At 36.2% G+C, this 17,167-nt stretch overlaps 1 protein-coding gene across 9 annotated transcripts in view; it reads left to right on the forward strand.

Annotated features, from left to right (window-relative positions):
• PIBF1 (progesterone immunomodulatory binding factor 1) overlaps positions 1-17,167 on the forward strand; it is a 206,294-nt gene that overhangs the window by 5,218 nt on the left and 183,909 nt on the right. For all 9 annotated transcript variants that reach the window (XR_006214658.1, XR_006214660.1, XR_006214666.1 and 6 more), the window contains exons 3-5: positions 886-986; positions 4,119-4,317; positions 6,860-6,979. Coding sequence is in view for 5 of the 9 variants with exons in the window: in XM_042978114.1 (XP_042834048.1) it covers positions 886-986; positions 4,119-4,317; positions 6,860-6,979 (420 nt within the window). In the remaining 4 variants the exon portion in view is untranslated. The remainder of the gene's footprint in view (positions 1-885; positions 987-4,118; positions 4,318-6,859; positions 6,980-17,167) is intronic.

The raw sequence follows: 17,167 nt of genomic DNA on the forward strand, positions 1-17,167 counted from the left end.
CTTATTTATTCTCTAAAGTTTACCAATACATTGAGCATTGGGGTTAAGAGATGAACATCTCATTATTTAGCATTACAAAAAAATTTCCCTCATCAGATTATCACTCCCTGATAATAGAAGTCACAGGAAAGGCAGATTTCTGCTGACTATAAACCTGTTTTTGCTATTAACATTTAAATGGCCTGATTGAAGTTACTGAGCTTCCTGTCATTGGAAGCATTCAAGTAATCCTGAAAGGTCAAATGTCATGATATAGGTATTTTTGCTGTGGAAAAAGGTTGGATCAGCTGTCCAGTGTTTTAGGGATTAAGTTCAGCTGTTAGTACCAGTGATTTAGAAAATGATATCTGCCTAGACCAGAACTGTGGAAACAGTAGCTTACACAGGATAAGAATTTTGTTTCTCTGTTTTAACAGGAATCTGAAAATAGGTAGTTTAGGCTTGGTATGGTTATTCCTTGATATTGTTAGAAGCGCAGGTTCCTATTAACCTTTTTTGCAGCTGTTTTAAGCGTGTAGTTTTCACAGATGCCTGATCTACCTCCGGCACTGTATCCATGTTACAGGCAGACATGAGAAGGGTAATAGGAAAATAGGCACATGCCAAAGGATTCAATTAAAGAGCTTTCCCAGAGGCTCAAGCCAGTGACCTCAATAATCCAGAACTATGGGACAGCCTGGCAAAAAAACTTTTATGTGGCAGCAGTTTAAACCACAGTTTCAAAACCATTTGTATGAACAGACTGTAATTTGTTGACACAACCATTGCAAAGGAACCTCTATTCATCTTTAGCCTTTTTTTTTTTACATTTAGTATTTTTCAAATATTTCTTAATGATAAATTTGGAAGTTGACCATGTAATTTACCTCTTTCTTTTTTATGAAGATTGAAGAATTAGAGGAGAAACTTAATGATGCTCTTCACCAGAAGCAGCTACTGACATTGAGATTAGACAATCAATTGACTTTTCAACAGAAGGATGCCAGGTAAGAAAGTTTTTAAAAAGCAGCAATACCTATTTAGCCGTTAAAAGTAATTTCATTACCTGTTCGTGCATGTGATTGCAAGCTAAAATAAAGGAAGAAATTTTAAGTCAGTAATGGTAAGAATTTTTACATCCAGGCCAACCAAAAAAAAGTAGGTTATTTGATACAATACACAAAATACAAAAAGTCAAAATTCAACGTTCATTCAACAAACTGTGCTGATGTAAGTAAGCCATAAATGACAATGGAAGTTCTGTAAACTCCGCACCACTTAATATGCTTTCTGGATTAACCTTTCTTCATTTTCTCTGTAAAACACACTAATTCTTGTGGCCCATTTAACTCTGCAAGTTTAAATTATCTTCTGTTTTGCCTGCATACTTTCTCTCAGCTCAGTTGTGTACTTACTTACCAAGAGTCCATTGTGTTTACCATCAAATATGTCTGTGATGGTTGTACTTACTACAGTTATATAATTTAAGTAAGAATGATGTAACCAGTGAAAGATATGCTGTTTCTGTATAAACTATAAGGAATTCTTTGGGACAATTAATAAAAGTGAGTAATTTTAAAAAATAATCAAAGTAAATAAAAGCAAGACAGATTTAAAAGTTCGGAACAAAAATCAAATCCATAAAAAGCATCCTCTCAGATTTCTTACCAAGTGTCTTTTAAGGTAAAGAAATTGAACTTGGCAGGGGCGCCTGGGTGGCTCAGTCGCTTGAACTTCCGACTTCGGCTCAGGTCATGATCTCGCAGTCTGTGAGTTCGAGCCCCGCGTCGGGCTCTGTGCTGACAGCTCAGAGCCTGGAGCCTGCTTCGGATTCTGTGTCTCCCTCTCTCTCTGCCCCTCCCCACTCATGCTGTCTCTCTCTCTCTCTCTGTCTGTCAAAAATAAATAAACATTAAAAAAAAATTTAAAGAAATTGAACTTGGCAATCATGAACAATGATTTTCACAAAAACAAAGCATACCTTTATATTTAAAAAAATTTGAAGCCTACGTAGAAAATTTGGCGAGTAAATGCTGTTTTCTGTGTTTTAACTAGAAGTGAGTGTGTAGGGGCGCCTGGCTGGCTCAGTCATAAGAGCGTGTGACTCTTGATCTCAGGTTCGTGAGTTTGAGCCTCACATTGGGTGTAGAGATTATTTAAATAAATAAAATTTTAAAAAAAGAAGTAACTTTATAAAGTACTTTTCTTTCTTTAAGATTTCATTATTGGGGTGCCTGAGTAGCTCAGTCGGTTAAACATCTGACTTCAGCTCAGGTCATGATCTCAAAGTTTTTGAATTTGAGCCCCGTGTCAGGCTCTGGGCTGACACCTCAGAGCCTGGAGCTAGCTTTAGATTCTGTGTCTCCCTCTCTTTCTGCCCCTCCCCTGCTTGCTCGCTCTCTCTCTCTCTCTGTCAAAAATAAATAAACATTAAAAAAAATTAAAAGATTTCATTAACTGATACTTTTAAAAATTATCTGACCAGTTACTAGGCAGTATCACGTTAGATCAGTGGTTCTGAAATTTTGGTATGCATCAGAACTGTGTAGAGAGCTTGTTAGGAAGGACTGTTAGTCCCCACCCTCTGATGTTCTAATTTGAGTGAGCCCTGAGAACCTGTATTTCTATCATGTTCTTGGGTGATACTGATGCTGTAGGTCTGGGGACAATACGTTGGGAACCACTGCATTCAACCTTCTATTGAAGGTTCCATTCAATGGTTCACTTCTACTCAAATTCTTGAGGCATTTTTCAGATTAAATGATGCTGAGAGGGCAATTGAGAGGCTGCTGCAATAATCCTCTTGATAGCTGATGTTGATAAAAAGTTGTTGGATTTTTAATGTATTTTGAAGGTAGAGCTGGTAGGATGTCCTAATGAATTACATGTGGCTAAGAGAAAAATAAGGAGTCAAGGATTGTGCCAATATTTTGGTTTGAATAGATGAAGGGTGGAATTGCTGTCAACTAAGATGGGGAAACCACAGTGGAATAGGTTTGTGAGCAAAGAGCAGGAGTTCAGTTTCGGACGTGTTCAGTTAGCGTTGTCTTATTAGAAGTCCATGTGTAGGTAAATAGAAGAGTTTGGTCTAGAGCTATATATCTGGAAGTCATTAGGATATGGACGGTAACATTTAAGTCATAAGACTAGATGAATTCCTCAAGGTAGTGAATATAGACAGAGAAGAGGGCCAAATACTCCAAACATGAAGACAAACCAGAAAAGAAGAAGGAGCAAATACCAGAGAAAAATGACAAAAGTAAAGTGACTTGGAAGCCAGGCGAAGAGAGTGTGTATAAAGGAAGGAGAGAGCAGTGTGTCAAATAATCATTAGGTCATAGATGAAAAGAACTGGGAATTGATCATTAGCAATCTGTATGTCATTAGTGACCTTGAGATTTCCGTAGGAAGGATGAAAACCTAATTGGCATGGGTTTAAAAAGAAGGGCATCAGAGACAGTGAGTATAGACAACTTGTGAGCAGTTTTGCTCCATGGAAGTCCAAACAAAGGAGGCAGTGAAATGGGGTCTCAATTCATTTTTTGGGGGGATAGGAGTAATAATAACAGCATGTGTGTATATTGATGGGTGTGATACAGTAGGGAGGGGAAAGAATCAATTGTCCCTTCCTACTCAAAACCTTTGGAATAGGCAACTAACGATAGCAATGTCTTCTACATGTGTTCTTTGAGAATGATTATGTACAGATTACTGTTTTCATTAGTTCATGGGTTGAATGAATACTTTATGGTGGTTCAGCGTTGCCATCTTTAAGAGGTATACCTTAGAATACCTAGAGAAAAAGAAATGAAAATTATTTTATTGAGTAGGGTCCAAAACAGATGTATAAAACTAAAACTTTAAGCAGAGTAGATATATAATTTTATAATTTGATTTTGAAAATTATTTTTTAAGAATATCAATTTTCTATTTAACAATTTATGTGGCCACACATTTAGTAATGAGTATAGAATTGTCTTTTCATGTTTAATTAGTGAAGTAAATAAGCATTTAGCTGGAGCTAAAAATACTACAGAGCTTCTCATTTCCTAATTTTATGTTACTATAAAAAGGTATCTTTGAGAAAATTAAATCTCAAAGATTTTTTTAAGCTTGCCATAAACTCTTTCCTAATTTAGAAAATATCAAGAACTAATGAAACAAGAAATGGAAACGATTTTATTGAGACAGAAACAACTAGAAGAGACAAATACTCAGCTAAGGGAGAAGGCGGGAGATATTCGTCGAAATCTGCGTGACTTTGAGTTGACAGAGGAGCAATATATGAAACTAAAAGGTTTTCCTGAAGATCAGCTTTCTATTCCTGAATACGTATCTGTAAGTGTGTTGTATCACTTTTTTAAAAAAACACTGCATGTATTTAAAAAAAAATTTTTTTAATGTTTATTTATTTTTGAGAGAGAGACAGACAGAGCATGAGCAGTGGAGGCACAGAGAGAGAGGGAGACACTGAACTGGAAGCAGGCTCCAGGCTCCAACTGTCAGCTCTGTGCTCTGTGCTTGTGGGTCTCAAACTCACGAACTATGAGATCATGACCTGAGCCAAAGTGGGAGACTTAACCGACTGAGCCACCCGGGCGCCCCCCCAAAAATACTGCATATATTTTCAAATTAAAATATGCCATTTATGTAATAGCCATAACCTTTGAAGTACCAATTAATAATTTTATTATTTTATGGCCCTGCTCTGAAAATGGTGAATGATGTTCAGATCACCAAATTTTAAAGGGTCTTGACCATTGACCTCCAAGGTCAAGAATAAATAGGGCTATGAAGTTAATAGCTGCATAGTCCATGGAAATGAGTCATTTTATCATAAACTGGTAGTTTATAATGTTCTCAAAATGCAAAATTATAGAGATAACAGATTAGTGGTTGCCAGGGGGTAGGGATAGTTCAGGATCTCTTGCAGTGTTGGTTAAACAAATCTATACATAGGATTCATCTATGGCAGTAGTCTCAAATTTTTTAATGTCAGTATCCCTTTACACTCTCAAAATTACTGAAGACCCCAAGGAGCTTTTGTTTATATGGGTTATATCTATTAGTGTTTACCATAGTGGAAATTAATCTGAGACATTTTCAAAACACAGGAATACATAAGCGCATATTCCATTAGCCTTAAAGGCGATGATCTCATCACACATTAGATAGCCACTGGCAAACATCACTGAACAAGCATAAGAGAACAAGAGTAAAACAGGCAAAAAAAAAATCTTAGTATAACCAGAAAAATAGTTTTCATCTTTCATTCATCTTTCATCAATTCCCTGAAAGGGTCTCAAAGTGGCAGAGTGGTTACGAGGGGCTCCTAAACCACACATCGAAAACTTCTGGTTTGTGATCTATACATGTTATTTCACCCTTAGAGGCTTGAACTTTTTCATACGTAAAAGGGTTTGTAATATTAATAGTGCTTTTCTGCTGAGGTAATTGTGAAGATTCACTGTGAATATGTATGTAAAATGCTTAGCACTGTGCTTAGAATGTAGTATCATTTTTGCCAGAGTGGTGATTGCTACTCTTGGTTCTCATTTGCATAAGGTTTCCAGATTAATGATTTCTTCTAAAAAGAAGTGTTACTTTTTTGTCCATATTTTAATTTATATAGCTTAAATAAATTTTTTTTCTGTCCAAAGTGTACTAAGACAGATGTCTCAAGTGCTGTCATTGAGGCTTTTTCCATATTAAGTATCAACTATCCCACTAATAGCAGTTATACATAATTTTGTTCCCTGGTTTGTTAATGTTCTTTGTTATCTTTTGTTTTCACAGACGGTATTATCTTAACTAGTTAGTTATACACAGGTTCATTGTGTTGAGGACTAACCTTAGGACTTGCCTCTTGCCAGATGTGGTACTCTTGGAATACAGCAATATAGTAAGGAATTTCAGACTGCATGCCTATATAATAAATAGGCATAATTACCCTTTCCAAATGTGCTCATGGCTTCTTAACTTCATAGGAATTTGTCAGATGGAACACTTTACTAGATTAGGTCAGACAAATTCCCCTGAGAATTATGAGTGAGAAGAGAGATCTGAACTGAATGGAAGTAGTGATATGAAAGATACCCCCTGATTCATCCTGATTATCGCTTACACTGCTGTGGTAGCAGTAGAGCTTCCCCAAGAGCCTAGGATGTAGGCTCACCATATGTTTAGGCAATAAAGATAGAGCAATGTACAAACTAGGCAAAAATTCCTGCCTATAGGAGTGGAGCATTATAGACGATAAATTAAAAGTAATACATAGAATGTTTGTCGTAAATGCTATGGAGAAAAGAGCAGGGGTGAGAATAGAAACTGCCACCAGGTGGGGATACTATTTTAAATCAGGTTAGGAGGATTAGGGAGGGTTTACTGATAGGGTGACATTTGATCAGAGACCTGAAAGGAGTGAAAGCATGAGCTCTGCATTTGTATGTGGGAAAAAATTCCTCTATCAGAGGAAATAAGGGCAAAACTCGGACACATAATGTGTTCAGGAAGTAATAAGCAGATAATGTGGAATGAGCAGTGGTGGGAAATGGAGAATAAGTAGTAAATGGAGTATAGATAGAGGAGAAGAGAGACTGTGCCAGGGATGGAGAATTACAGATAATCTAGACTTTGAGGAAACTGAATCGGACATCAAGGCTTAATGTTAGTGGTCAAAGTCAGTTAACAATGGTCTTGTTTCTGTTTTGTACAAACAAATGTTTATTGTACGGGTATATATTCTGAAGCTTTTTAACACTTTTCCTTTTGTTACTTTCATATTTTTATTACTGATAATTGAGGGTACTATAAATTAGCTAATTTCAATGGTAACTTGGATTCTAAAATGGCTTATTAACTTGGTTTTTTGTTTTTAAAGATTCGGTTCTATGAACTAGTAAATCCATTAAGAAAGGAAATCTCTGAACTGCAAGTGAAAAAGAATGACCTATTAGAAGAATTGAGTGAAAATAAAGGCCAATTGAAACAACTGACAGAGGTTTGTATGATTTTGATCACTTGTGGGAGAAGCTGCAAGTTTTTTTAATAGAGAGTTCCTCAAGATTTGTGATCAGGAATATAAAAGTCAATGATCAGAAAATGGGACTGGGTGATGCCGACTACTGCGATTCTTCAAGTAGTGGGAAGGTTAAAGTGGAGATGGTCGTCTGAAAGATTGACAACGTCAGTCTGTGCTGTTGACTTATAGTCTGTGGTTGAGTATTTTGTTGTAACTCTTTCATTCTTAGTCTTCGTTACACTATAGCCTTGTTTGTGATCTGAAAGGGAGCTGCTATCCATTTATCATTTTGCCTCTTCATTAAATACATTAGTTCTCCTGATGCTTGTTCAGAGCATGTGCTCTGATAGAAGCATCAGCCCCAGTGATGTGCATGGTCCTGTGCCGTGTGCTGGCAACAGGGGATTCAAAAGAGGCTCTGCCCTCTAGGGTTCACACTCTAATAGAGTTAGAACCTTAGATGATATCTTGACACTGCCATTTTTCTGTGTAACTTGGAATAAGCCGTTTAATGTTTACTGCTCTGTCAGTAAAGAGAGAAGATAACCCTGTTTGTCCATTCATGTCCATTGAACTGCTCATATTTCTGTTTCAAAGTAAAAATGTCATTTTTCGCAAAGTCGCATATAAATATTTTTATGTCCTGTTTCAAGGGCAGCTTTTACCGAAGATGTATTGTCTAGAAATAAATAATTAAAATTTAATTTATATTTCATTGCTCTAATTTGCTGTTCTGTGAGTGCTGGACAAAATCTACTTCCATCATTAATGTAGAGCCAATATTACAGGCAAATGAAGGCTCATATTCTTCCTCTCCTCATAGGAGTGATTAAGTCAGCAGGAGTGGTGGCAGAGAAGCATATGTGCCAATATGAACCCTACCACAAGGTTCTATTTTGGGTTTGTTCTTTTTCTTCTGATAACCTGCTACATTGTGCAGGTAAAGTATTTTGCACACTTTAGAAAGATAGCTTTTAATGTTTAAAACATTTTCATCTATAGTCAGAATAATAAAGGGCAAAGTTAGAAGGCCTCAGTTTGGCTACTAGCTAATTTTGCAGGCTTGGCCAAATCATTTAATCTCTTTTTCTGTAAAATGGATGGCGGTGGTGGAAACACAGGACTTACTGGGGACAAGGCAGTTAGATGGGTTTTCAGACTTAGTTCTGTAGCACCTCATGGTACCTCAGCTTCCCTCAGAGACTTCTTATTTTTTTAGGAGGAGGACTGGAAAAGTTTCCTAACCTTGTTTATATCAAGCTACCTCTTCTTTAATGACTTTAACATTGGTGGATTCTAAGAATGGTTTCTTTTGAACTAAAGATTCCTTGGGCCAAAAAGAAAAAAACTTGCAACTCTAGAATTATTATTAGTATGTGATATATTTTTACTGTGTGGTAAAGCAGATATCCCAACTCTCGAGGGTCAATAATGGCATTGAATCCCAGATGTTTGTTTGTTAGTTTGTTTGTTTCAACCTTGCGAATAGCACTTTTAGTGTTTTATTGATAGGAAAACACTAGATAATTAACACTGGTCTGACTCATAGGTTCCTGAGTGTTTTTAATGCACTAATAACTCTTGAACGAAGAAACAGTTTTGTTTGTGAACCTGTATTGGACGTCTTCAGAGATATAGTACAAACAGGATATATATAGAAAGAGAAGGAGAGAGAGAAAGAAGGGTTTATTTTAAGGAATTGGCTCACATGATTGTGGAGACTTGATGAGTCCAAAATCTGATGGGGTAGGCTGGCAGACTGGAGATTCAGGGGAGAGTTGCAGTTCAAGTCCAAAGATAGTCTGCTGACAGAATTTCTTCTTGCTGAAGGGAGGTCAGATTTTATTAAGTCCTTTGGCTGATTAGATGTAGCTCGCCACGGGATACCTGGGTGGCTCAGTGAATTAAGCATCTGATTCGGCTCAGGTCATGATCTCACGGTCTGTGAATTCGAGCCCCACGTCAGGGTCTGTGCTGACAGCTCAGAGGCTGAAACCTGCTTCAGATTCTGTGTCTCCCTCTCTCTCTGCTCCTCCCCCATTTGTGCTCTGTCTCACTCTGTCTCTCAAAAATAAAAAAATAACATAAAAAAAGATGTGGCTTACCACATTATTGAGGGTAATTGGCTGTACTGAAAGTCTATTGATTTAAATGTTACTCTCATCTAAAAAATACCTTTACAGAAAGATCTAAAATAATGTTTGACTAAATATTTGAGTATTGTGGGCTAACCACTTGACACATGAAATTAACCATCACAGAACCCTTCCATGTGTAAGTTTGTTTCTTAAAGGTTTATCATTTCTCAGCTGAAAATATCCTGTCTTAAACCTTTTCCTAAATTTAACAATCATATAAACAGAGAATTGAATCACAATCAGGAAAAAAGAAGCAGTGTCTTGTCTGCTTAATAAAAGGTCTTAAAAACCCAGAGAATGTGGTTTAGACAGAACAGAATTTACTTTTATATTAAAGCCTCATAAAGTTTGATTCTTCTCCTCTGTTAAGGGCTAATACAGGTCAACTTGCCCAACAGTGAAGAAAAGTAAACAATATTTTTAAATCAAAAGACTTTTATAAGGATATAGTGAACAATAAATATAATATTTAACGTTAAAAGAAATTTTGCTTAACTATATATTTGGGGGATTTTTTTTTAAATGGTTTGTTAAATTATTTACTGCCCTGGTATTTGGAAAGTTCACAGATACTGGTTTACATTCCATCTTTGCAACTTGACAATGGCATGATGATCTTGGACAAAAAACTTAGTCTTCTTTACTCTCCCTGCCCCTAATCTTACAACTTTTCCATCTACTAAATAGGATGAGACTATATAACACTTTCCTCATATGGCCATTATTAATAAGAGTGAAATTCACTCAGTAAATGTATATCGTACATCTCTTATGTGGCAGGCATTGTTGTAGGTGCTTGGGATACCTCAGTGAGCAAAACAGTGCTCTCAGGCCTCATGGAGTTTATATTTTAGGAGTACAGGGAAACAAATAGTAAGCATTATAAATAAGCACATCATGGAGATAGAAGGTGATAACTGCAAAGGACAAAAGAAAAATGGTTCATAGCAGGGAAAAAACTATATTCAGAATTCTGTAGGGTCAGCTAATAGGCCTCATTGAGGAGGTTAGACAATTACAAAGACTTGGAGGTGGGGGAGACAACAGAGTCCTCAAGGAAGAACTTCCAGGTGGAGGGAACAGCCAATGCAAAGGCAAGAGGGTGCCTTGGTGTTTGTGGAACAGTGAGGAAGCCAATATGACTGGAATGGTTGAAGGGAGAGAATAGTTAGATAAGATCAGAGAGGTAATGGGTTTGTTGAGGTAATTGTAACAACTTTGATTTTAACCACAAGTGAAAAGAAGCATTGGCGGATTTGGGGGAAGATGTGGCATGATCTGACATATTGTGAAAGGATTATTCTGACTGGTACATAGTAGACCCTCAAAGAATTTTAAAGAGCTTTGTTAATGACCCAAAAAATGGATTTTTGCTGAGAACAGACTATAGAGCTCTAAGGATGGAAACAGAGAGACTTGTTATGAAGCTGTTGTAGTTATGTAGGTGAGAGGGGGCAGTGCTTCAGATCAGGGATCAGGGTAGTAGCAGTAGAAGTGCTGTGAACTGGTTGGGCCCTATATGTATTCTAAAAATAGAGCCATTAGGATTTCCTGATGAATTGAATGGAGGACATGAAAGAAAGATAGGAGTCCAATTCAACTCCAATGTTTGGGGACTGAAATCATGATGGATTTGCATTCAGCTGAGATGGTAGCTTGTGGGTGAGGCAGATTTAGGGTTAAAAGAGAGTTCAGGTTTAAGCTGTTTTGAGTTTGAGAGATCTGTTAGATGTACAATTGAAAATACTTGGATATGCAAGTCTGAACTTGGGAAGCTATGTATTTGGAAGTTGTTAACATGAAGAATAATACTTAAAGCCAGGATGGGATCACCACAGGAGGGTGTATACAGAGGGGGGCTAAGTCCTGAGTTCTAGGACGGTTCAATATTGAATTATAGAATAGAGAAGGAGGATTTATCCTTGAGGAAAGGAAACCAAGAGAATTTCATGTCCCGGAAGCCAAGGGAGAAAAGTTTGTCAAGGAAGAGAGTCAGCTATTTCAAATGCTGTCCATAGGTCTAGTATGATGAAGTCTGGGAATTCACGTTATATTTAACAAGGCCATTGATAACCTTGTGAAGAGTAGTTCTGGTGGAGTGATGAGGTCAAAACTTTGATTACAGTGTGTTTTAGAGGAAAGGAATCGGAGACAAGTCTAGGCAACTCTTTCTGTAGAGCTTTGATTGCATAAGGGAACATCGGGATAGAGATGAAGATGACAGGAGAAGTAGGGTCAAGGGAGGCATTTGTTTTTAAGGTGAGAGAACATAACTAATATACACAAAATTACATTGTTAAACCATAGAAGTTTTTTCATTGTCAATAACAGACATTCATCTAATTGCTAACCAGCGGTGTAGGCAGTGCTCTTGGACATCAGGGTATACTGTGTCTAAGGCTCACCACGTCAGTGTGATCCGTGTGATAAAAAGAATTATCTGTGTTTGGGGCATAGCCAGTAATTATATATTTGGGGGAAAGTGTTAGAACTCAGTGGTGTTTGTTGATTGAATTACTCTTGAGTTTTAAAGCATTTTATCTTCATATTCCACGTAATGGCTTTTAAAATAATTTTATTAGAGTAAATCACTTAGCTCTTGATGGCTTGAGTTTTAATTTTACGTGAACTTTTTACCAAAAGATGGGACTCAGTTTAAAAAACAACTGAAGAATGTGAATATAACCAGATATAAGGAAGGTAGAGAAGATTATGATCATTAAAGGAAGGTTTGTAAACAGGAAGTTTATCAAAAATCATTGAATTAGGATTCAGTTAGGTTGAAGAGGTAACAGAGATTGCCGGGTTACTGGAGTTCAGTTGTCATCAGTGAGAATCATTGTCTCGAGGACTTTTAAGTGTTCCCAAGCACCTAGTTTATTTAAAGCACTAAATGAAATTGTTTTTAAGTGCAGATTTCTGTTTTTGGTTCTGTTACTTGAAATGTTCTCGTTTCGGTGCTTTTTACTCAGTGGGTTTCATAATTCTTTTCTCTTCATTATGTGTGCTGTATGTAATTTATTGTTGGTGGTTCGAGGCAGGTAATTAGAGACTCAAAAATGCCCATCATATACAAATGGAGTAGCAAAATTTTTTTACTTTTCTAGTGGTATCATTAATTTAGGTCTCAATACATAAAAGTAAATTTTCTTCTTAACTATTGTGAGAGAAAATTTGGATTCCTTCCTAAGGGGAATAAATATTTTGTTTCATAGAGGACAAGTTGAAAATGCATCCAGTGAAAGATAGTATCCATTTCTAAGCTCTCCTAAATTTGACAAATGTAAGGAAGTATTACTTCATTCAATAAGCGGTAAGATACAGTGCCACAGTAAGCCTTGGGACAAGGTCATGGTGTTAATGGCTGCAATCACTATGAAGTTACTGATATTCAGTAAGTCATGAGTCTAAATTTTTATAGTATTTGACCTTTTCATATAGTAATTCAGCAAACATTTTATCTTTATATACATTTAGGGTTGGATACCTTAAGGGAAGTAACATGGGTCTAATGCTATGTAATTTTAAAGAGGAATAAAATCTCTGAAAAAAAAAAAAATGAGTAGATGGTATTCACCCAAGAATTTTAAAGGACTTCAAGGATGTACTCGAAATGGCAGTAAATATATAATCTTGTTATTCAAATAGAGCAGTTAGAGTAGATTTAATTGCTTGAGAGATGGTAAATTGTCTACCCATCCTTAGAAACTAAGGACCTTGATAACTACAAACTGATAAACGACACTTCTGTTCCTCCTGAGCTTGCAGAATGCATGAAGACTAGGATACTGAATAATTATTTAAGTGTAAACTTATAGGAGAAGGTCAACAAAAAATTGTTAAATGAATATAAAGGAACAAACCAAATATAGTATTTTACTTGGGTGATACCTGTACATGATGGAATATATAGACTTCCAAAAAGCCATTCACAGACTTCTAAATTTTAGTTTTAAAAATTTTGACAGACTTCTGAAGAATTGTTATCATGAGTACTTGGGGAATTGCTTTCTCTTCAGTGTTTGAAAGATGAGAGCCAGAGAGTAGAAATAAAAGAAACTTTATGAAAAATCAAAATAGAAGTACTGTCCAGAGATAACTGTTAAGTCCAATCTTATTAAATATTTAACATTTTAAAGCATTATACTAGAAAGGAAGCCCGGAGGAGAATCTCAAATTTGGAGACAGTGAAGTTTTTCTTAGTAGAATAAAAAAACTAGTAAGGCAAATTGGAGGAAGATCTCAGGAGATAAGAGAACTGATTATAACTTGTGTGGTTTCTTTTTTATAACCTCTCAGTTTATAATTCCCAAATTAGCATGTTCAAAATTGGTCACCAGCTCTAGAGAGTATAATATATTTCCATTTTATTAAAATATTTTCAAGAATAGATAACTTCAAAGAATGTTACAGGGAATGCCAGTGTATCTATCACCTAATTTCTGCCATTAACATTTTATTATACCTGTCCTACTCACATATATATCCATCCATCCACCAGTCATATTGAGTCTTATGAGAAGTTGTCAAGCCTTTTTTTCCATGTATCAATATTTTATTCCTTTTAACTGCTGAGTAATATTCAATTATATGGATGTGTTCATTAGCCAGTTGATGGGCATTTGAGTTATTTCCACCTTGGAGCCATTATAAATAAAGCTGCTTCAAACATTTGAATATGGGCTTTTGTGTGGGCATGTTTTTGTTTTTCAGGGGTAAATGTTAAAAGTGGAATTTTTCACTTCTAGATTTCCATTTGGTTGTTTATTCATTGTGAGCATATTTTTCTTTATGCCGTTGAGAATAGTTAAATCACTGCTCTAAAGCCTTGTTGCTAATTCCAAAATCTGGGTCACCTCAGAGTTGATCTCTGTTCATTGTCTTTTAAAAATGGGTTACGTTTTTCTGTTTCTTCAGAAGTCAAGTAATTGTAAATTGTTTATTTAAAACATAGGGTAAACTTCGATCATAACATGTGACTGTTGTGGAGACTACATTTTATGTTCCTCTAGACAGTGCCTTTGTTTTTGCTGTTTAGCAGAAATTAACCTGGTTGTACTCAAGCTGCATACTGTGTCTCTTGGGCAGCATCTCAAATTTCAGTTCAATTTTTTTGGGCGTTAGTATGGCTTCGAGGGTCTCTCCTACACATACGTTGTTCAGAGGTCAACCAGAGATTTGGCTGAGATTGTCCATAGAACTCAAGGTTCCCTTTCTCTGGTTGTCTGGAATCTGTCCTTACATTAGAGCATCTGAGTTGCCCTAAACTCTGTCTTCTGGTTCTTCAAGCTAGAAAGATGAAGGATTTTCTGCTGCAACTTGGCACCGAGTAGGCCTCCCCTCAAACTAAAACCCTTTAAAAAAAAAGTCAGACAAGACCAGGAGACTCATCTAGGAAAATTTGCTTCTTCCTTGTGCAGATGGATTCCGCTTTAGAATTTGCCTAATTTGGGTCACTTTTCTGTACCCTTAGGTAGTTGTTTTATATTTTGTCCAGAATTTATGCTTGTTCTACGTTAGAATTGGTTCAAGTGAGAACTTACAGAGCCATTAGCAGATGTGGAACTGCTTACAATTTTGTTTTAAGCGTAGGTGAAGAAAGAGAAAATCTAATCTATGCAGGTAGAATATTTGACTTTGAGATCACCCTACTTTTTTTAAAAAGGGCCTTAGCTCCATGGGAGACACTTTTTCTCAACATGTTTGGCTTTGTACTGACACGGATGGTGACGTGTCCGGCGCTATTAAGAAAAATATTAGAAGCAAAAGAAAACATATTACTAGACCTTGAACCAAGTGTGCAGTTTTGAAAACTGTAACTTTGGTTGTTTGCACTTCTTACCTACTGATAATTATTGAATTCCTGATAAAGCAATAGAGTTTGGAGTTTAGAAACTAAAATCTGGTAATCAGGGAGCTGAGTTCATTCTCTGGAGATATATAAAAACTAGGATGTGTTGAATGAACACCAACAGCTAGGAAAAAATGCAGTTGAAGTTTCTAAAATCACAATACAGATGAGGATTGAGTTGCAAGAGGATAGGAGCACCTGGGTGGCTCAGTGGGTTAAACATTGGACTTGATCTCAGCTCTGGTCTTGATCTCAGGGTCGTGAATTCAAGCTCCGCGTTGGGCTCCGTGCTAGGCGTGAAGCTTACTTGAAAAAAAAAAAAAATTTGTAAGAGGCTAAACTCAAGACAAATCTAGGAAGGTGTGTACTATGTCATAGAACAAGTAGTAAGTTAATAGAAACTTTGAAGAGGAGAGAACAGCCAACAAATATAGATGCTTCAAAAATGACAACAATAATGACAGTTTCATTGTTGTTTAGTGAGAGAAACTAATATATTTGTTAGTTGTGTCTCTGAGTTTGAGACTGACAACTAGGAGAACAAATTTTGTACTTTAGTAAATAAGACTTTCCTAGATTGAGTTAGTAGTTTCCAAAATGGTCTTAATTTTTTTCACCACATGGTGGCAGCATATATCCATCTACTTCTTTAACCTGTTTTGGTCTGCTCAGAAAATCTTGTCATTTTTGACCTAAAGGCCAAAGTGTTACTTTGTAACCTTATTTTCATTTATTTTTTTCACATTTATTTATTTATTTGTTTGTTTGTTTATTTATTTATTTATTTTGGGAGAGTGAGGGGGAGGGGCAGAGAAAGAGAGGGGGAGAGAATCCCACACAGGCCCTGCACCGAACCCTGAGATCATGACCTAAGCCGAAATCAAGTTAGATACTTAACCAACTGAGCCAACCAGGAGTCCACCTTATTTTCATTTCTATTCCTTACTTCATATCCTCTGCCTAAAACCAGTCAAATACTATTTTTTCCTAATAATTCAGATTTATAACTGGAAGACAAAAGTATAAAAACAAACTTTCCTGGTGTAACACATATTCTTCAGACCAAAGGTGTATCAATTATTACACTGATTTCATAATTATACCTAATAAAAATATTTAGAGATGTTAAAGCCCTGTAAGTACACCATTAACTCTGCTTTTGTTTATATAATCTGGTTCATAGCCGATATGACATGAAAACTATCTTAGAAATTTAACAGAAAGTGATTTTTGGGGGCACCAGGGTGGCTCAGTCAGTTAAGCATTCGACTCTTGGTTTCAGCTCAGGTCATCATCTCATGGTTCATGGGTTTGAGCCCCACATTGGGCTCTGTGCTGACGGTGCAGAGCCTGCTTGGGTGTCTCTCTGTCTCTGTCTGTCTCTCTGTCTCTCAAAATAAATTTTTTTTTAAAAAAAAAGGATTTTTGATTTTTAAAAATGAAGTCACCCTTCCTGACGTGCAAATATTAATGAATTTCTGGGATCTTCTTTCATAATTTTATTTTCCAGATCTGTAATAAAATTTGGAAATAATATCTAGACACTAACACTGGAAAATAGGGCTCATCTTCTACTTCAAATTTATTTTTTTGAGGGGCTGCACCCTTTACTTCAAGTTTAGAGTTTGTAAGTGTCAGTGATGTCTAAAATTAACGTATTTTGAGCTGTATTGTGTGCATAAGCTTGTGTACGGTACTTAGTATTTTCATAAGTGCTGTACTTTTATTTTCTACTTATGAAATCTGTAACAGGTCAAATTTTGTTCCAATGCATGTAGCTAAACCATGTGCAGCTATTTTGCTGCTGTAGAGTTATTTCAGTAGGTAAGTTTTGTTTCAGAAGAAAGAAATGTTAACAGTACTATGTAAGGAATTAATGAGTTTGCCCTGAATGAAGCTATAGCGTTTCATGAGGAAATGGTGAAAAATTTTTTTCTTATGAGAACTTTGGTAACTAGGAAGCAAGAAGAGTGTTTTGTTTAAGATAACTTCCTCGTTTAGAAACATAGTGACGTTTGTTGAGAAAAATTCTGCAAGATTACCTCAAGGCTCATTTTAGGTACATCTTAGGTATTCGTATGTGAGTAATCCAGTTGACTTTAACTGTATGAAAATGAGGTATGATACATATTTGTTATTTAGGTATTTCTTTTTTATCCGACTTAACTGATGAGATTT

This window comes from Panthera tigris, chromosome A1 (assembly GCF_018350195.1).
Source record: "Panthera tigris isolate Pti1 chromosome A1, P.tigris_Pti1_mat1.1, whole genome shotgun sequence".
NCBI classification, from domain to species: domain Eukaryota; kingdom Metazoa; phylum Chordata; class Mammalia; order Carnivora; family Felidae; genus Panthera; species Panthera tigris.